This window comes from Salmo salar, chromosome 14, assembly GCF_965601325.2.
Source record: "Salmo salar chromosome 14, fSalSal1, whole genome shotgun sequence".
Lineage (NCBI taxonomy): Eukaryota > Metazoa > Chordata > Actinopteri > Salmoniformes > Salmonidae > Salmo > Salmo salar.
The window spans coordinates 52,753,585-52,775,000 of record NC_138304.1 but is presented as its reverse complement, the minus strand read 5'-3'; the positions used below and the strand labels follow the sequence as shown (position 1 = coordinate 52,775,000).

Here is a 21,416-nt window from a genome sequence, read left to right as displayed (position 1 = left end):
ATTGCATTACGAAATGGCTTGTCAACGTATGTAGTGCTTATGAATGTTTTATGGATGGGTTATGAATGTGTTATGAAGTCCTTATGTAGGTGCCCTTCAAGTAAAATGTTGCCTGCTTTTTTTTTTTCTCCCATATTCATAATTTACATCTCTTAATGCCAGAGGGTTCAGAAGGACTGGGTTGTGTTCATTAGGCACCAAACGGTAGAAAACAAACTGAAAACGGGGAGGCACTACCTGGACTTGTTCAATAAGAAATGCATATTTCTTTTTCGCTTTCCGTTGCAAAACATTTTTAAAACGTTTTATTTTTTTTCCGTTCTGTGCCCTAATCAACAAGAGCCTGTTATAAGTGGGCGCAAATCAACATTATAAGTCAGTAATTTCAGAATGCTTAGTCGATGACCATTTACAATGGAAACAGTCTATCTTATCTATCGTTGTCAATCTGTGATGGGTGAAAGCGAAGGACATTTAAGACGGCACAGCAGGATGTGCATGTACATTAACTGTAAAATGTAAAACATACTGTATTTTCAAATCTTATGTTGTTTTTTTTGGGGGGCATTTCTGTTTTTTTTGTTTTGTTTTGTTGTTGACATCAGTAATGATCTGAATTAACTGAAGGAAGACTCCAGTGTGACAGCGTTCTGTTCTACAGCGTCTCAGAAAATCCTGTTGGTAGGTTAATGTGATTTAGAAATGATATTGTTTATTAACGGATCTGTTATGATTTGAAATGGATATGACTCATAACTGTGGTTTAATCTTCGGCATAAGGTTATTTTCATATTGTTAAAGGCTTTCGTAGCTTCCCATGCCCGTTGAATAAATAAAGTGTAGAACTAACTGAACATTATGCTTCCTTATTGGTCATCTTTTTTATTTTATTTATAAACACCAGTAAAACGACCCCAAGGTTGTTTTGTCAATCAATGAATGAATCAACAAATCAATGAATTAATATTTGTATTTTATTTATATAGCTGTTTTAACAACATTTGTCAGGAAGGGATATATAAAGCCTGACCTTGACCCCCAAAATTGCAATCTAGCACAGTGGGTATAAGAAACTTGGAGACGAACCAGACTTAAGGAAAAGCATTCTCTCCAAGCTGCAGCCGTGTGTATCACAGCTCTGTCTATTCAAAACTTATTGATATGTCATATTGGAAACTTCGGGAACAAACTCTAAATATTACTATGCCAAAAGTTTCCTCACCGAACTCCGGTCCATTCTCACAGGCTACATTAATAATTACCATACCTGGAAGTAACCGTAACATGTTGCAGTTACATTTTTAGTCATTTAGCAGACGCTCTTATCCAGAGCGACTTACAGTAGTAAATGCATACATTTCATACATTTTTTTTCTTCTCCGTACTGGTCCCCCGTGGGAATCGAACCCACAACCCTGGCGTTGCTCTACCAACTGAGCCACACGGGTTTGTTGCGGTTATATTGTCCACATTGTCTTTTTACTCAACCATATTCACTCCTGTTTTGGGGGGGACCGCTAATCTTGAGATTCAATTAAAACCGTTTATTTATTTTATTCTCTGGTACTATTGTTCATTTTATCTCCTTGTCTTTTTCACTTCGTCATCTATTGTTCAACGTAAAAATAACGAAAGAGGTTACGCCGTGACGTGACATTGAGCGTTTCGTAGGGTTTTGCTCCAGCTGATCCCGTTACATTTGGAAAGATGGCCGTTAAAAGTCCTGTTTTTAGGGGCTGAACTTATTTCTCTTCAGCTAAAGAAAAAAAAATACGTTGTAAGCAAACCGTGGAGAGACAAAGGCGTTGAAAAGAAACGGGAGAAGTATGCCTAGATTGTCATAACCTTTTTAAAAATGGCCATACGGGAATTAAAAGTGTGTCTTCTAGGAGTAAGTGAAATAAGTTATTGGGTGGTTTGATTCTCTCCTGTCTGTCTGTCTGTCTGTCTTTCTGTCTGCGGTCCGGTTGTGTCTCTTTACACTGGGAACACGACCGTTTTGAATTCCTATCTGTCTTGCTAGGATTTGACATTGTATAGAAACTGCACCGTTATTATGTCATCTTGTCCAAGAATCGTTGTACATTGAGACCAAATGTATTTTAGTAAAATAATGTGGAGTCGCCGCCACATAACCTAATCATAACCTTTCCCCTGACCTTGATAGGCTTTTACAAATCCCTTTTTGTATTATGTTGTTGTTGTTTATTGTACTGCAGTTTAGTTTGTTTGTTGTCCTTGTCCATTGAGAGATTTCCCTTACGATGCATTTGTTTTGGGGAATGGCTCTTCTGACTAATACCAGCCGTTACGCCACCATCCCGTTAGAGTTTTATAAAGTAACCATTCGGTCCTACGGATACAGTATGTATGTATCCTTGGTTCGCATAAACAACAACAACAACAACAGGCTACTAGGATGCTTTAGCCAATAGCGTTGTGTATCTTCTCAAGTCTTTTGTATAGACATAGTAAACCCCTTATATAGCGTTTCACCAATGTGTTATTTTTCTTTCTGCTGTAGGATACAGGAGTGGGCAAGTCTAGTATTGTATGTCGTTTTGTACAGGACCATTTTGACCACAACGTTAGTCCAACGATAGGGTAAGTTGTATGAACGTTAATACCTTATTTTATGCAATAGGCAGCAACAAGTGTGTAATTAGCTTCCTGTCTGTGTTTCTGTATGATATATTGGATAAAGTAATAAAGACAGACACCAATGTCTAGTTCAATAGCCTTGTTCATGCATTGTACAAATCCCTACACGCGGAGTCCGGGGAACAGTCCGGCTAGTCGATTACCTATCAACTAGACTCCGTAACATCATCCTTTTCAATAGAAAGTGCAAACATAACAGCATAACATTAAATTCTTAACAATCAAGTCATAACAATTAAGAACGCATGACATTTTCTTTTTACTTCAGTTGTCATCTTCCTTTCTTTTTAAATTTTCTTTTTCTTTTTTTTCTTTATTTTCTTTTATTTTGTTTATTTTTATTTTTTTAAATGTTTATTTTTATAAACAGGAGGACAAGTTAACACAGTCTCTTGCTTACAGAGTAAGCCTGTCCGGTGGCTTGCACAGCCGACCCACCCGTGAGTAAGTATTGGCTCTGACAGGGGTAGGATTAGGGCCACGAGCTGGAGAGCTTGGTGGGGTAGAAGCCTCACCTTCAGTTGGCTCATGTCTCAATTCTGCACCTCTTACCCTTAGGCCTGGACTGTGATCCATCTCATCTAGGTGAGTGTATGGCGTGTTCTGGTTTGTCCGCTCTGCTATGCGCAGATCCACCCGATTGCGACGGTAGAGGGAGCCACCAACATCCACCAGGTAAGAGCGTGGTGCAACTCTCTGTAGGCACGTGCCCAGCCTCCAAAGTCCTGTGTGGTCTCCCGGCAGCGGTTTCATCCTTATCGTTTCACCCACCTCCAGTTCTGGTAGGTCTCGAGCAGTCCGGTCGTAGAAGCACTTAGCGAGCTGCTTTCTGCGACGCAGTTTGTCCGTGACGCCAACCATGACGCAGGGCTCAAGTAGCTTGTTAGCTACGGGGATGGTAGTCTTCAGACGTCTGGACAGAAGGCGTTGTGCTGGGCTGCTGTCCATGTTTTCGGTGGGTGTGTTCCTCCACTGTAAGATCGCTTTCCATGGGTCGTTGCTGTCGCGCGCGGCCCTGCTTAACAGGTTTTTTGCAATCTTGACAGCTGACTCTGCCTTGCCATTTGCTTTTGGGTGTCTTGGAGAGGAGGTTACATGGTCAAACTCCCATTCTGAGGCGAAACGCTTGAACTGTGCAGTGAATTGTGGGCCATTGTCCGTGATTACCTTGTCAGGCTGACCTTGCCTGGCAAACTGCGCCTTGCAGCGCTTTATGACCGTCTCTGCAGACAAGTCAGGGAGCAGTTCAATTTCCCAAAAGTCAGAGTAGTGATCCACAATGAGAAGATAGTCCTTTTGTCTGTGGCTGAATAAGTCCATGCTGACGATTTGCCAGGCCCTTGTGGGCAGTTCGTGTGACATCATGGTTTCCTTTTGCTGTTCATGAGCGTACTCGTTGCACGTGGTACAGTTGCTGACAAAGTCTTTAATTTCTGCTTGCATGTTTGGCCAGTATAATGTTTCACGAGCCTGGCGGTAGCATGCGTCACCTCCAACGTGACTGGAGTGTATGCGGGTAAGCATCTCTGGACGTAGTGATTTGGGAATAATGACCTTCTGACCTCTGAACAAGACGCCATTTTGCACGCTGATCTCATCTCGAAAGGTCCAGTATTCTCTCACTGTGAAAGGTGTCTCCTCTTTCAGGTATGGCCAACCAGCGAGAGCCATGGACTTCAGTGATTGTAGGTGTTCGTCCTTGTCAGTGTGTTGCCTGATCTGGGCTAGGCGGTGATCTGTGACGTTTAAGTAGTCTGCCTGATTGATCTGTTGAACATCTTGTTGTTCCTGCTGTAGCGAACAGATGGCCTGCCGCTGATAGGCAGTGCCTCTGCCTGTACATTGTGCCGTTGCCCTGCTCAGTGTGTCGCTGATGTACATCTCTGGTCCTGGCTTGTAAATGACCTTCAGGCTGTAGTTTTGCAGAGTCAGGAGCATGCTTTGAAGCCTCTTGGGCGCGTTGAGGAGAGGTTTACTGAATATGGCAATGAGTGGTTTGTGGTCAGTTTCAGCGGTGACCAGCTCTCGACCATACAAGTAGTGATGGAATCGCTGGCAAGAGAAGACGATGCTGAGGCACTCTTTCTCAATTTGTGCATAGTTCTGTTCGGTGGGGGTGAGCGCTCTCGAGGCAAACGCAACGGGTTGGCCTTCCTGCATAAGGCAGCATCCAAGTCCCCTTTGACTGGAGTCACTCTGGATTGTGACAGGCTTCGTGACGTCGTAGTAGCGCAACACTGGCATGGATGAAGCCAGAGATTTCATCTCCTGCACCGCTGCCTCGTGCTTGGGTAGCCAGTGCCATGGTGTGTCTTTGTCCAGCAACCGGCGCAGAGGCTCACAGACTGCTGATAGGTGTGGCATGAACTTTGCAAGATAGTTTGCAAAACCGATGAGACGCTGTACTCCTTTTGCATCAGATGGGTTTGGCATGTCGAGGATCGCTCGGACCTTGTCTGGGTCCGGCTTCAGGCCTTTTGCCGAAAGAATGTGGCCATGGAAGTGGACGTCTTTCACCTTGAACTGTAGCTTCTTCAGGCCAAGACGAAGCTTAACTGTTCGACAGCGCTCCATCAGTGCCAGGAGCTTCACATCGTGGTCGCGTTCTGCTTCATCGTCTGTGTCACCACAGCCTACGATCAGGACATCATCAGCGATGGGTTCAATGCCCTTGAGCCCAGCCAGTAACTCGTGCTGCTTGCGTTGGTATACCTCAGGTGCCACTGAGACACCAAACGGGAGCTTGAGCCAGCGTTTCCGACCCCAGGGGGTCCAGAAGGTAGTCATGAAGCTGCTTTCTTCGTCCAGCTTGCATTGAAGGAATGCATCTCGGGCATCCACCAAGGTGAAAATCCTGGCCTTGGGAAGCTTGTAGAGGACATCCTCTAGTGTCGGCATGATGTAGTGGGATCGTTTCAATGCTTGGTTCAGATGCTTTGGGTCGATGCAGACCCTCAGCTTCTCTGGTTTTTTCACTATGACCATATTGCTGATCCAGTCAGTTGGTTCGGTCACAGATGTCATGTGGCCATCGGCCTCATACTTGTCCAGCTGGGCCTTCACAGCCACTTTCATTGCAATGGGCACATTGCGAGGAGCACACTGGACTGGAGTGATGCTCTCATCCACTTCAAAGTGTACCTCACCAGGCACTGATTCAACGGGCATGTTGAATACATCGTCATATCTGCTGAGTAGTTGTTCTTTGGACAGGGGTCCATGCTGGACATGATCCACAATGTGCAGGTCATTTGGTACAGTGAACTGCATCAGTCCCAGGCGTTCGCATGTAGAGCCTGAGAGGAGAGGATGTTGACTGGTTTTCACAATCTCAAACTCCAGCTTGTGTTTGCGTCCCCGAATAACACATTCGGTCTCAAAGGTGCCCATAGAGCTCATTAGCTCTCCTGAGTACAGCTTTAGTCTAGTATCGCTGGGCAATAGATGCGTGTCAGGTGCCAGATTGATTTTGTCTTTGTAGCTCATTACGTTGCATGTAGCACCGGAATCCAGTTGACATTGTTGTTGCTTGTTGTGTAATCGTAGTGTCACAAACCATTTCTTCCCTCTTGAGTGTACAGCCCCAATGGATTCATGCATGTAAATGTCACTTTCACTGTTCAGCTCTGAACATTGAGTGACATCATCAACACAGTGAATCTTGCCCTCACTCACCCTTCTTTTGCTTTTGAGACACACTTTTGCAAAGTGATTATTAGTTCCACAAGCTCTGCATGGTTTTCCATAGGCAGGGCAGTGCTCTTTGCCACGTGTGTGCGTATTCCCACAGTATTTACATGCCACTGGGCTCTCCTGTTATGGAGACCTTTCAGGAAAATCAAGTTAATTGCAAGAAAATCTCAGATAAAACCAGTCTCAAACTCTGTCTTATGTCCAGGGAAGAAAAGGAAATTAGCAATTACAGTGGGGGGAAAAGTATTTGATCCCCTGCTGATTTTGTACGTTTGCCCACTGACAAAGAAAGTATCAGTCTATAATTTTAATGGTAGGTTTATTTGAACAGTGAGAGACAGAATTGAGTTCCAATTTGTAAGTCGCTCTGGATAAGAGCGTCTGCTAAATGACGTAAATGTACTCTGTACTGGCCTGCTCTGTCCTGCTCTGACCTGTCCTGCTCTGTCCTGTCCTGCTCTGTCCTGTCCTGCTCTGACCTGTCCTGCTCTGACCTGACCTGCTCTATCCTGTCCTGCTCTGTCCTGCTCTGAGCTGTCCTGCTCTGTCCTGTCCTGTCCTGCTCTGTCCTGCTCTGACCTGTCCTGCTCTGTCCTGTCCTGCTCTGACCCGTCCTGCTCTGACCTGTCCTGTCCTGCTCTGTCCTGTCCTGTCCTGCTCTGACCTGTCCTGCTCTGTCCTGTCCTGCTCTGTCCTGTCCTTTCCTGCTCTGTCCTGTCCTGCTCTGACCTGTCCTGCTCTGACCTGTCCTGCTCTGTCCTGTCCTGTCCTGCTCTGACCTGTCCTGCTCTGTCCTGTCCTGCTCTGTCCTGTCCTGTCCTGCTCTGTCCTGTCCTGCTCTGTCCTGTCCTGTCCTGCTCTGACCTGTCCTGCTCTGACCTGTCCTGCTCTGTCCTAACCTGTCCTGCTCTGTCCTGTCCTGTCCTGCTCTGTCCTGTCCTGCTCTGACCTGTCCTGCTCTGTCCTGACCTGTCCTGCTCTGTCCTGTCCTGCTCTGTCCTGTCCTGCTCTGACCTGTCCTGTCCTGCTCTGTCCTGTCCTGTCCAGCTCTGTCCTGTCCTGCTCTAACCTGTCCTGCTCTGACCTGTCCTGTCCTGCTCTGTCCTGTTCTGTCCTGCTCTGTCCTGCTCTGTCCTGCTCTGTCCTGTTCTGTCCTGCTCTAACCTGGCCTGCTCTAACCTGGCCTGCTCTGACCTGGCCTGCTCTGACCTGTCCTGCTTTGACCTGTCCTGTCCTACTCTGACCTGTCCTTCTCTGACCTGTCCTGTCCTGCTCAGACCTGTCCTGCTTTGACCCGTCCTGTCCTGTCCTGCTCTGACCTGTCCTGCTTTGACCTGACCTGACCTGTCCTGTCCTACTCTGACCTGTCCTGTCCTGCTCTGACCTGTCCTGTCCTACTCTGACCTGTCCTTCTTGTTCCTGACCTATTCTGTCATCAAGCAGTTAACACTATTCTATCATTCCGACAGTTGTCTTAATGATTAAGACTGTGCTTCGCCTAATGTTCTCTGATACTTGCAGGGCATCGTTTTTAACCAAGACGGTGCCGTGTGGACATGAACTACACAAGTTCCTCATCTGGGACACAGCAGGACAGGAAAGGGTGGGTACCTCCTCTTTCTTCTTTTCCTCATCCTTTATCTGTTCAACATTCTCACTCAGTGGAGGCTGCTGATTGGAGGATGGCTTGTTATAATGAACTGGAATGGAGTAAATGGAATGATATTTTTAAACACATGGTTTCCATTCCAGCCGTTATTATGAGCCCTTCTCCTCTCAGCAGTCTCCTCTGCTCTCACTGGTTGGGTTTGCCATCTCAAAATAAGACCCAACTCATTCTGGCAGCCTTTCCTCTCTTACTTGGACCAGTCGGCGCTGTGAATTTGCACTTTTTAACGCACTCTCAATTGTCATATGGTAATCTACCTTTGGGCAGCATGTGCTGGCCCCGCCACCCGAGCAGTCGGGAGGGGAATAAGGGTGGAATAAGGGGTGGGGTTACATCTACACTTTTTCTTTCTACCTGTCCTTGTTCTGTATGTCTTGTTTTGTAATATTTGTTTTGTGCCCAGAACTCTGGGTCTTGTGGTTAATGTCTGTTCTCTTATGTTTAGATAAGAGCTGTAAACTTGTCTTTTATACCTATACACCATTCTTGTGTGTGTGTTCAATAAAAAATATTTGAACTAAAATAAGACCCAACTCATTCTGGGAGATTAGAAAAACCTGTTCACTTTGTTTTCATTTTATCCAGTCAACAAGGTAAAGGCTGATTCATGGAGACTGGAAGGATCAGAAATGGGCGACTACTCACTATATGATTTGTCCGTTGGACCGAGATTTAGTTTGACGTTGTTGTCTTGTCTCGCGTTGCCATAGCCATACTTCCTGTGTCCGATGGTGTCTGTCCAATCACTGCTCAAGTGGCTTACACAATCTTTTCTTGACTGTGTAACATATGTCTCGTCATCATGAGAAGGAGTCCCAATTTTCAGAGAACATGTGGTTTGTTATTCTGTTACACAGTACGGGTCAGAGTTCAAGGTTCATAGTATTGTTGTGGCGTGATGACTCACAGGAGTGGGGTGTAAATGTAAATGTGTGTGTGTGTGTGTGTGTGTGTGTGTGTGTGTGTGTGTGTGTAAATGGAAATATGTGTAGGAGGGGCAATATGCTGACCAGGCGTGCTGTTAGAATGTCTCTGTGACCAAGGTGCAGCGTGGGTTGGGTTCATCGTTTTTTTATTTTCAATGTGAACCAGTAAAAACAATAAACAATACAACGAACGAAAAGCTATGCGTGCCAAACACATGCAACACAAAGACAAGATCCTACAACTGACTGTGGGGGAAAAAGGGCTGCCTAAGTATGATTCCCAATCAGAGACAACGAATGACAGCTGCCTCTGATTGGAAACCATACTCGGCCAATCAAAGAAGAGAAGAAAAAAACATAGAAATACAACACATAGAATGCCCACTCCATGTCACACCCTGACCTAACCAAACAGAGGAAAACAGCTCTCTCAGGTGAGGGCGTGACAGTCTCATCGTTACGTCCTTAACACATGGGCGGGAAAATAGCTCACAGTTATATTTGTTTTGCTATACTGTAGCTGGAATCTCGTCATCTCTTTCTCCAAATGTATATTATTTCCTATTTCTATTTAAACTTGAATATTTCTTCTTCTTTTTTTAACCCTAAAGCTGAACTAGTTAGTTAAACATGGTTAAAACCAAGTAATGCAGTCATATGAACTGCAACCTCCCCTTGTTCGTAGCTAACTTCCTGTATCGTTTTATTCCAGTTCCACTCGTTGGCTCCCATGTACTACCGAGGCTCTGCCGCCGCTGTCATAGTCTATGACATCACCAAACTGGTAAAGAACCGATCAATATTCTGTGTGGATTCCAGACTAGAGACATTACAGTCTGGTCTATTTGTGTTGTCTTGTCAACTCCTGTGGTCACTGTCATGCCAAAACAGATCTGAGACCAGGGCCTGTATTCATAAAGCGTCTCACAGTAGGTGATCTAGGATCCATTTTGCCTTCCAGATCATTATAATTAAGATTTTATATTGGACAAGTGGGGACCTGATCCTAGATCAGCACTTCTACTTTATGAATACGGGCCAGGCTAGAGAAAGGAGGCTTTGGGGGTAAAAAGCAAAGTTTGACAAATCAGTCCTGTAGTAAAGTGTAACCTGGCCATTGGTCTGTTCTGTCTGCCTTGTTCTGTCTGCTCTGTTCGCCTGTCTGTCTGCACTGTTCTGTCTGTCCGTCAGGACTCTTTCCAGACACTGAAGAAATGGGTGAAGGAGCTGAAGGAGCACGGTCCTGAGGACATCATTGTTGCCTTGGCAGGGAACAAGAAGGATTTGGGTGACATCAGGTATCAGTCCTTCACCACTTCTGTAGAACCGTGTTAAAGGGCTAAAGTTGTCATGGAAACTAGAGGTCGACCGATTAATCGGAATGGCCGATTTAATTAGGGCCGATTTCAAGGTTTCATAACAATCGGTAATCGCCATTTTTGGACACCGATCATGGCCGATTACATTGCACTCCACGAGGAGACTGCGTGGCAGGCTGACTACCTGTTATGCGAGTGCAGCAAGGAGCCAAGGTAAGTTGCTAGCTAGCATTAAACTTATCTTATTAAAAACAATCAATCTTAACATAATCACTAGTTAACTACACATGGTTGATGATATTACTAGTTTATCTAGCGTGTCCTGCGTTGCATATAATCAATGCGGTGCCTGTTAATTTATCATTGATTCACTGCCTACTTCGCCAAACAGTTATTTAACAAGCGCATTCGCGAAAAAAGCACTGTCGTTGCACCAATGTGTACCTAACCATAAACATCAACGCCTTTCTTAAAATCAATACACAAGTATATATTTTTTAACCTGCATATTTAGTTAATATTGCCTGCTAACATGAATTTCTTTTAACTAGGGAAATTGTGTCACTTCTCTTGCGTTCTGTGCAACAGAGTCAGGGTATATGCAGCAGTTTGGGCCGCCTGGCCTGTTGCGAACTAATTTGCCAGAATTTTACGTAATTATGACATAACATTGAAGGTTGTGCAATGTAACAGGATTATTTAGACTTAGGGATGCCACCCGTTAGATAAAATACGGAACGGGTCCGTATTTCACTTAAAGAATAAACGTTTTGTTTTCGAACTGATAGTTTCCGGATTCGACCATATTAATGACATAAGGCTCGTATTTCTGTGTGTTATGTTATAATTAAGTCAATGATTTGATATTTGATAGAGCAGTCTGACTGAGCGGTGGTAGGCAGCAGCAGGCTCGTAAGCATTCATTCAAACAGCACTTTAGTGCGTTTGCCAGCAGCTCTTTGCTGTGCTTCAAGCATTGCGCTGTTTAAGACTTCAAGCCTGTCAACTCCCAAGATTAGGCTGGTGTAACCGATGTGAAATGGCTAGCTAGTTAGCGGGGTGCGCGCTAATAGCGTTTCAAACGTCACTCGCTCTGAGACTTGGAGTAGTTGTTACCCTTGCTCTGCAAGGGCCGCAGCTTTTGTAGAGCGATGGATAACGATGCTTCGAGGGTGGCTGTTGTCGATGTGTTCCTGGTTTGAGCCCAGGTAGGAGCGAGGAGAGGGACGGAAGCTATACTGTTACACTGGCAATACTAAAGTGCCTGTAAGAACATCCAATAGTCAAAGGTATATGAAATACAAATCGTATAGAGAGAAATAGTCCTATAATTCCTATAATAATTACAACCTAAAACTTCTTACCTGGGAATATTGAAGACTCATGTTAAAAGGAACCACCAGCTTTCATATGTTCTCATGTTCTGAGCAAGGAACTTAAACGTTAGCTTTTTTACATGGCACATATTGCACTTTTACTTTCTTCTCCAACACTTTGTTTTTGCATTATTTAAACCAAATTGAACATGTTTCATTATTTATTTGAGGCTAAATTGATTTTATTGATGTATTATATTAAGTTAAAATAAAAGTGTTCATTCAGTATTGTTGTAATTGTCATTATTACAAATAAATGTAAAAAAAAACGTCCGATTAATCGGTATCGGCTTTTTTTGGTCCTCCAATAATCGGTATCGCCGTTGAAAAATCATAATCGGTCGACCTCTAATGGAAACCCTGTTGATTGGTTGCCATGGTGTTGTGTGTTACTATTGTTGGGACTCTGCAATACAACTCTGCTCTGTCGGCCATAAGAGCCATTTGATTGACAGGACATCGATGTCCACCTTTGTTACATTTATGACTAGGAAGTATTAGCTCTAGCTACCAGTCTCAAGCTAAGGAAGTGTAGTATGGAACCCTGACCTGTTCACTGGACGTGCTACCTGTCCCAGACCTGCTGTTTTCAACTCTCTAGAGACAGCAGGAGCGGTAGAGATACTCTCAAAGATCGGCTATGAAAAGCCAACTGACATTTACTCTTGAGGTGCTGACCTGTTGCACCCTCTACAACTACTATGATTATTATTATTTGACCATGCTGGTCATCTATGAACATTAGAACATCTTGGCCATGTTCTGTTATAATCTCTGCCCGGCACAGCCAGAAGAGGACTGGTCACCCCTCGTAGCCTGGTTTCTTCCTAGGTTTTGGCCTTTCTAGGGAGTTTTTCCTAGCCACCGTGCTTCTACACCTGCATTGCTTGCTGTTTGGAGTTTTAGGCTGGGGGTTTCTGTACAGCACTTTGAGATATCACCTGAGGTAAGAAGGGCTATATAAATAGATTTGATTTGATTTGATTAGTAAGTTGACAACAAGGGTTTAATTTTGTTTACTTAACAACTAAAATACTATTCTGAGCTGACATTCTCACAAGGGTGCAACCTCACCACCACCATGTTAAAGTCTGTTTGTTATGGAAGCCCTGTTGATGAGTCACCACCACCGTGTTAAAGGTTGTTATGGAAGCCCTGTTGATGAGTCACCACCACCGTGTTAAAGGCTGTTAGGGAAGCCCTGTTGATGAGTCACCACCACCATGTTAAAGGCTGTTAGGGAAGCCCTGTTGATGAGTCACCACCACCATGTTAAAGGCTGTTAGGGAAGCCCTGTTGATGAGTCACCGCCACCGTGTTAAAGGCTGTTAGGGAAGCCCTGTTGATGAGTCACCACCACCGTGTTAAAGGTTGTTATGGAAGCCCTGTTGATGAGTCACCACCATGTTAAAGGCTGTTTGTTATGGAAGCCCTGTTGATGAGTCACCACCACCATGTTAAAGGCTGTTATGGAAAAGCCCTGTTGATGAGTCACCATCACCATGTTAAAGGCTGTTTGTTAGGAAAAGCCCTGTTGATGAGTCACCACCACTATGTTAAAGGATATTTGTTATGGAAAAGCCCTGTTGATGAGTCACCACCACCGTGTTAAAGGTTGTTTGTTATGGAAAAGCCCTGTTGATGAGTCAACCCAAGCTGTAGTTTATAGTATCTCTTTTAACAGGGAAGTTCCTATGAAGGAAGCTAAGGACTTTGCTGAGTCCATCGCAGCTATCTTCATGGAGACCAGCGCCAGAAACGCTGTCAATGTGGAGGAGCTCTTTCAGAAGATCAGTAAGTGTTTCAGTTTAGAGTTTGTTGGCAGGGTGGTTCACTCCATACGACCACATCAAACACTGTTTAGTTTGTTTTATCATGAATTGTTATGCAAGATGTGCCATGGGTCGGCAGGTAGCCTAGTGGTTAGAGTGTAGGGGCGGCAGGTAGCCTAGTGGTTAGAGTGTAGGGGCGGCAGGTAGCCTAGTGGTTAGAGTGTAGGGGCGGCAGGTAGCCTAGTGGTTAGAGTGTAGGGGCGGCAGGTAACCTAGTGGTTAGAGTGTGGGGTGGCAGGTAGCCTAGTGGTTATAGTGTAGGGGAGGCAGGTAGCCTAGTGGTTAGAGTGTAGGGACGGCAGGGTAGCCTAGTGGTTAGAGTGTAGGGGCGGTAGGTAGCCTAGTGGTTAGAGTGTAGGGGCGGTAGGTAGCCTAGTGGTTAGAGTGTAGGGGCGGTAGGTAGCCTAGTGGTTAGAGTGTAGGGGCGGCAGGTAGCCTAGTGGTTAGAGTGTAGGGGCGGCAGGTAGCCTAGTGGTTAGAGTGTAGGGGCGGCAGGTAGCCTAGTGGTTAGAGTGTAGGGGCGGCAGGGTAGCCTAGCGGTTAGAGTGTGGGGGCGGCAGGTAACCTAGCGGTTAGAGTGGAGGGACGGCAGGTAACCTAGCGGTTAGAGTGGAGGGACGGCAGGTAGCCTAGTGGTTAGAGGGGAGGGGCGACAGGTAGCCTAGTGGTTAGAGTGTAGGGGCGGCAGGTAGCCTAGTGGTTAGAGTGTAGGGGCGGCAGGTAGCCTAGTGGTTAGAGTGTAGGGGCGGCAGGTAGCCTAGTGGTTAGAGTGTAGGGGCGGCAGGTAGCCTAGTGGTTAGAGCGTAGGGTCGGCAGGTAGCCTAGTGGTTAGAGCGTAGGGGCGGTAGGTAGCCTAGTGGTTAGAGTGTTGGGTCAGTAACCTAAAGGTTGCTGGATCGAATCCTTGAGCTGACATGGTAAAAATCTGTCGTTCTGCCCCTGAACAAGGCAGTTTAACCCACTGTTCCTAGGCCGTCATTGTAAATAAGAATTTGTTCTTATTAACTGACTTGCCTCGTTAAATAAAGTCACTGAACTAAAGCATGAATTTCTTTTGATTTGTGTTTGTTGTAGACACTACAACATTCCATTCAACCTTGTAAGACAGAGTAGCACCATTCAGTACAGTGCCTGTTAGCAGCTCTCTTAGGGACAAATCTGAACTTCCACTTCATTCAGATTTTCACTTAAGTGAAAGTTAGGATTCACCACTTAAAGGGATAGTGTGAGATCTTGGCAATTATTAAGCCCTTTTTCTACATACCCAGAGTCAGATGAACAAAGTGGATACCTATTTGTATGTCTCTGTGTGCAGTTTCAAGGAAGGTAGCTTCTGGAGCCATTGCTAACCCTAGTTATTCCAGAAACTACCTCAACTTCCTTCAAACTGCACCTGGTTGCTGAAACTGCACCTTCAGACTGCACCTGCTCCTTCAAACTGATCCTGTGTTGTGTTTCAGGTAAACAGATTCCACCTCTGGAGAATCCAGACGTTGACGGCAACGAGCCCTTCAAGATAACCCGGCAGTCTCCTCCGTCTAACAAACTCTGCTGCTAGTAAGACTACTGCTGAGTCCCAAATAGACACAGAGCACCCTACCACGCCTAGACCATAGCACCCTACCCCCCCCCCCCCCACATTTCCTCTTAGGGAACAAGGAGTTTAGGGAACAAGGAGTTTAGGGAACAAGGAGTTTAGGGAACAAGGAGTTTAGGGAACAATGAGTCGGTTCAGAATTCTGCATCAGATTTGCCAGTGAGATTATCACTGGCCTTGGTTCCACACATACACAGCTGCATGGATCACAGGGTCCACAATGCAACATTGTAATACACTGCTGTGTGGCTCAACTACTCACAGTCCACCTCCACACAGTCCACCATGCATGTACGGTACATTGGTCTCAGGGGAGAGGAGGACGACAACATGGCTTTGGCTTGTGATAGATCAGACCCTCTCACCTGTAGCATAGTAACCAGCGTGTCCAGGTGCAGAAACCACCCCTATAACCCAGATAAGGATACAGTAACCCATAGAAAGATACAATAACCCATAGACAGATACAGTAAGCCATAGAAAGATACAGTAAGCAATAGAAAGATACAATAACCCATAGAAAGATACAGTAAGCCATAGAAAGATACAGTAAGCCATAGAAAGATACAATAAGCCATAGAAAGATACAGTAAGCCATATAAGGATACAGTAACCCATAGAAAGATACAGTAAGCCATAGAAAGATACAGTAACCCATATAAGGATACAGTAACCCACAGAAAGATACAGTAACCCATAGAAAGATACAGTAAGCCATAGAAAGATACAGTAACCCATATAAGGATACAGTAACCCACAGAAAGATACAGTAACCCATAGAAAGATACAGTAACCCATAGAAAGATATATAAAGATACAGTAACCCACAGAAAGATACAGTAACCCATATAAGGATACAGTAACCCATAGAAAGATACAGTAAGCCATAGAAAGATACAGTAAACCATAGAAAGATACAGTAGGTAGACATTTCGCCATATTTCTTATACGTCCTCTCAGATTGACTCCAGTGCCTTGGTAAGGTGTGTTGTAAGTGTCATTTCTGGACTGGGCCTGTGTGTGCTGACTCAGGAGGGGAAACCAGTTTGTCGCCCTCTAGTGTTTTTGGTTAGAGATTAACATCAGAAAATGGATCCTGAAGTTACACACAATTTAAAGGAGAACTGCACTTCCTGATTTGGCCACGTTTTTCATCAATTCTCATTAAGAAATGCTAACGGCCATGACTGAAGGTAAACAAACTGTTGTCACAAAGTTGGAAGCACAGAATCGTCTAGAATTGAATTGTATGCTGTAGCGTTATGATTTCCCTTCACTGGAACTAAGGGGCCTAGCCCGAACCATGAAAAACATCCCCAGACCATTATTCCTCCTCCACCAAACTTTACAGTTGTCACTTTGCATTGGGGCAGGTAGAGTTCTGGCGTCTGCCAAACCCAGATTTGTTCATCGGATTGGCAAATGGTGAAGCGTGATTCATCACTCCAGAGAACACCTTTCCACTGCTCCAGAGTCCAATGGCGGCGAGCTTTACACCACTCCAGCCGACGCTTGGCATTGCGCATGGTGATCATAGGTTTCTGTGCAGCTGCTCAGTCATGTAAACCCATTTCATGAAGCTCCTGACAAACAGTTATTGTGCTGACGTTGCTTCCAGAGGCAGTTTGGAACTTGGTAGTGAGTGTTGTAACCGAGGACAAACTATTTTTATGCACTTCAGTAGTCGGCGGTTCCGTTCTGTGAGCTTGTGTGGCCTACCACTTTGCGGCTGAGCCGTTGTTACTCCTAGACATTTCCACTTCACAATAACAACACTTACAGTTGCCTGGGACAGAAATTTGATAAACTGACTTGTTGGTAAGGTGTTGTCCTATGATGTGCCAGGTGGGCAGGGTTTGCACATTTTAGACTATTCCATTGGTCCTCCTTAAAGAGAGATCTCCGTCATAGCGAATACGCCCAGTCTTTTCCCAGAAAACATGGTGCCACCATGTGTTAAAAGGCAAAAGGGGGCATGAATTGTTGACATGATTGTAATCCCAAACCCTCAAGTAAGTCATGACTCAGTCATTTACCGAACTCTTGTTTTGACCGAGACTGACTTTATGACCAAAAATTATCAAATTTTTTAACTTTCTAGTCAATTTTGCCATTTAGAAATGAAAGATTCTGACTCATAGTGATGTCACAAAGGCTGTTTTAAAAATGGAGGAGTTTATTCTAAGGGGCAGTCGACCTTTAAAAAACAATAGACAGAGACTTTTATACGCATACTGGGATATGTTTTTATTTCATAGTTAGCAGCACAATAAAAAAAATAAAAATAAACATTTAATCTTGAAAATCGAAACATGTTAGATCTCATCTCTAACGCGCTGAACATGAACATTTGGATAAATTGCACAAATAATAAATAATCTAGTTGAGTTTAATGACGTTTAATAAAATGACAAAAATATTCATGCAGACTAGAGATTACGTTCTGAATTCTTATACGATATATAGAGATTACAATCCAAATTCTCATTCCAGAATATGCAGTCAACAGTTGAGCAGATCTAGTGATTGCATTGTTGCCTTGTGACTCCAGTATTGCTTAGATCGATAGATAGAATCCCTTTGTAGCTGACGATATTGATATTGATTTCATGAATTTGGTCTCGCCAACCGTTGTCTTTTTCCCCATTGAAATGCTGGTATAGAATATGTATTTTGAGAATGTATAAGGTGTTCAAAATGTATATTTGAAGGACGAAGTAGCATGCATTCGAATACCTGAGTTGCCATGTGTTGTTTGTTTTTTGCTATGTTGTAACGAACATCCATATGTTGTTATTATTATGTAATATTGACCAACTACTGAAAAGGGGCCACTATCACAATAAATACAACTATTGACAATTATAAGGCCAGATGAGCAGATTGATTGATCGGTGGACTAACTACTGTATCTGTGAGGTAATATAGCCTCTTCGATTCAACCACTCGGGTGTGGATTTTAAATAGTCTTTTTTTTTTTATTATTGGGATTTTAAAGTGGAACTTTTATGTAGCTAGTTCCTGTACTTTCTCAGGAAAAACAATGACACAGTATTAATGACTACATTTAATGACTACATTCCCAATGTGGTGTTGGTAATAGCTGAATTGCCGTAAAGTAGACCGAGTTAAAAGGATGTGTAGAACTGTACAACATGTGTACCTTTTTGTAAGTATAAAGCTGAGTTTACAGCAACAGTCCTTGCGGATCTAACAGTGTCATATGTTTGGATTAAAAAAAAATAAAAAATACTTTGTGGGAAGATACTGTAGAGGAGACAGAAAAGATTGTCCATGTTTTTTTTCTTCTGTTTGACATTCGTCTGTGTACAGTTATACACACACACACACACACACACACACACACACACACACAGAGGTGTTAGCTCACAATACTGAGATGTAGTATTCTGTACAAACTTGACAAATATCAAATGTCTTCCCAGCCTGAGTTTGCCTTTAACCATTTATACATACAGTCCATTCTGCAATGCAAACAATTGCCTTTGTCTTCCCTCTGTAGACAAAATCTAATATGACATTTATTATTATTATTATTATTATTATTAATAGTTTAAATTGTTACTTTTTTGTGTACTTGACTCAAGTTATTTACTTTTCTATATATAACACAATAACATTTTATGTATTAATCTGTCTGATAATAAAGTGGTATTATTTGTATTTTCTCTTGGTTCTTTATCTCTTTGTTTCTGTTGTGTTGTTGCCTCGATAGAATGACAATTGTAAAAGTTATTCCTATCCCTGTCACGCCCTGACCTACTCTACCATAGAAAATAACAGCTTACCATGGTCAGGATGCGACAATCCCTCTGATCCACAAATGGACTGTTTTCCAATACTATTATATACATTGCCAGTCAAACGTTTGGACACACCTACTCATTCCAGCGTTTTTATTTATTTTTACTATTTTCTACATTGTAGAATAATAGTGAAGACATCAAAACTATGAAATAACACATTTTGGAATCATGTAGTAACCAAAAAAGTGTTAAAACAGATCAAATATATATATATTATATTCGAGATTCTTCAAAGTAGCCTTGATGACAGTTTTGCACTCTTGTCGTTCACTCAACCTGGAATCCATTTAAGTTAATATGTGTGCCTTATTAAAAGTTAATCCAGGCTGAATCACAACCGGTCGTGATTGGGAGTCCCATAGGGTGGCGCACAATTGGCCCAGCGTCGTCAGGGGTTTGGCCGATGTAGACCGTCATTGTAAATAAGAATGTGTTCTTAACTGACTTGCCTAGTTAAATAAATGTTAAATTTAAAAAAATAGAAAAAATTAAATGTGTGGAATTTCTTTCCTTCTTAATGCGTTTAAGCCAATCAGTTGTGTTGTGATAAGGTAGGGGTGGTATACAGAAGATAGTTCATATTATGACAAGAACAGCTCAAATAAGCAAAGAGAAATGACAGTCCATCATTATTTTAAGACATGAAGGTCAGTCAATCCTGGGGAACTTTGAACGTTTCTTCATGTGCAGTCGCAAAAACCATCAAGCGCTATGATGAAACTGGCTCTCATGAGGACCACCATCAACTGTTCAGAGGAGACTGTGTGAATCAGGCCTTCATGGTCAAATTGCTGCAAAGAAACCACTACTAAAGGACACCAATAACCTCTTACATCTAGACGTTCCGCTAGCGGAACACCTGCTCCAATATCCAATGATAGGCGTGGCGCGAATTACAAATTCCTCAATACAAAAACTTCAATTTTTCAAACATATGACTATTTCACAGCATTTTAAAGATAAGACTCTCCTTTATCTAACCACACTGTCCGATTTCAAAAAGGCTTTACAACGAAAGCAAAACATTAGATTATGTCAGCAGAGTACCAAGCCAGAAATAATCAGACACCCATTTTTCAAGCTAGCATATAAATGTCACAAAAACCCAGAAGACAGCTAAATGCAGCACCAACCTTTGATGATCTTCATCAGATGACAACCCTAGGACATTATGTTATACAATACATGCATGTTTTGTTCAATCAAGTTCATATTTATATCAAAAACCAGCTTTTTACATTAGCATGTGACGTTCAGAACTAGCATACCCCCCGCAAACTTCCGGCGAATTCACAAAGAATTTACTAAATTACTCACGATAAACGTTCACAAAAAGCATAACAATTATTTTAAGAATTATAGATACAGAACTCCTCTATGCACTCGATAGGTCCGATTTTAAAATAGCTTTTTGGTGAAAGCACATTTTGCAATATTCTAAGTACTTAGCCCAGGCATCACGGGCTAGCTATTTAGACACCCGGCAAGTTTAGCACTCACCAATATCAGGTTTACTACTATAAAAGTTTGATTACCTTTTGTTGTCTTCGTCAGAATGCACTCCCAGGACTGCTACTTCAATAGCAAATGTTGGTTTGGTCCAAAAGAATCCATCGTTATATCCGAATAGCGGCGTTTTGTTCGTGCGTCCCAGACACTATCTGAAATGGTAAATCAGGGTTGCGCGCATGGCGCAATTCGTGACAAAAAAAATCTAAATATTCCATTACCGTACTTCGAAGCATGTCAACCGCTGTTTAAAATCCATTTTTATGCCATTTTTCTCGTAAAAAAGCGATAATATTCCGACCGGGAATCTCCTTTTAGCTAAACAGAGGAAAGTAAACAAAGCTTTTGGTCGACGCGGGCACGAGCCTGAGTCTCACAGTACTGTAACCAGCCACTACCCAAACGCGCTACTTTTTTTCAGCCAGAGCCTGCAAAGCCACGATTCAGCTTTTTACCGCCTTCTGAGACCCTATGGCAGCCGTAGGAAGTGTCACGGGACAGCTAAGATCCTCACTCTTCAATAAACAGAGACAAGAAGAACGACACCTTGTCAGACAGGCCACTTCCTGCCTGAAACCTTGTCAGGTTTTTGCCTGCCAAATGAGTTCTGTTATACTCACAGACACCATTCAAACAGTTTTAGAAACTTTAGGGTGTTTTCTATCCATATGTAATAAGTATATGCATATTCTAGTTACTGGGTAGGAGTGGTAACCAGATTAAATCGGGTACGTTTTTTATCCAGCCGTGAAAATACTGCCCCCTAGCCATAACAGGATAATAAAAAGACATTTGCTTGGGCCAAAAAACACGAGCAATGGACATTAGATCGGTGGAAATCTGTCCTTTGGTCTGATGGGTCCAAATTTGCGATTTTTGGTTCCAGCCTCCATGTCTTTGTAAGACTCAGAGTAGGTGAAAGGATGATCTCCGCATGTGTGGTCCCCACTGTGAAGCATGGAGGAGGAGGTGTGATGGTGTGGGGGTGCTTTGCTGGTGACACTGAT

The 21,416-nt window shown here is 43.4% G+C and overlaps 2 protein-coding genes across 2 annotated transcripts in view; both read left to right on the top strand.

Annotated features, from left to right (window-relative positions):
- ralbp1 (ralA binding protein 1) overlaps nucleotides 1-854 on the top strand; it is a 25,880-nt gene extending 25,026 nt beyond the window's left edge. Inside the window, exon 13 of the mRNA XM_014141319.3 lies at nucleotides 1-854. This exon is cut by the window's left edge and continues 3,565 nt beyond it. The gene's annotated coding sequence lies outside the window, so the exon portion shown is untranslated.
- A 738-nt stretch (nucleotides 855-1,592) lies between these two features.
- LOC106569740 (ras-related protein Rab-31) lies at nucleotides 1,593-18,757 on the top strand. The gene is made up of 7 exons (XM_014141320.3): nucleotides 1,593-1,891; nucleotides 2,525-2,604; nucleotides 7,876-7,957; nucleotides 9,662-9,733; nucleotides 10,141-10,247; nucleotides 13,329-13,438; nucleotides 14,937-18,757. Exons 1-7 carry the CDS (start codon nucleotides 1,856-1,858, stop codon nucleotides 15,032-15,034), a joined length of 585 nt encoding a protein of 194 aa, XP_013996795.1. The 5' UTR covers nucleotides 1,593-1,855; the 3' UTR covers nucleotides 15,035-18,757.
- Nucleotides 18,758-21,416: the final 2,659 nt, after the last annotated feature.

What these genes read in the sequence shown, in the direction of transcription:
- LOC106569740 (XM_014141320.3), top strand. Translation starts at nt 1,856, where the DNA reads ATGGCCATACGGGAATTAAAAGTGTGTCTTCTAGGA. An exon ending in TAAAAGTGTGTCTTCTAGGA is followed by an intron (nt 1,892 to 2,524) that starts GTAAGTGAAATA and finishes TTTCTGCTGTAG; the next exon opens with GATACAGGAGTGGGCAAGTC. An exon ending in TCTATGACATCACCAAACTG is followed by an intron (nt 9,734 to 10,140) that starts GTAAAGAACCGA and finishes TCTGTCCGTCAG; the next exon opens with GACTCTTTCCAGACACTGAA.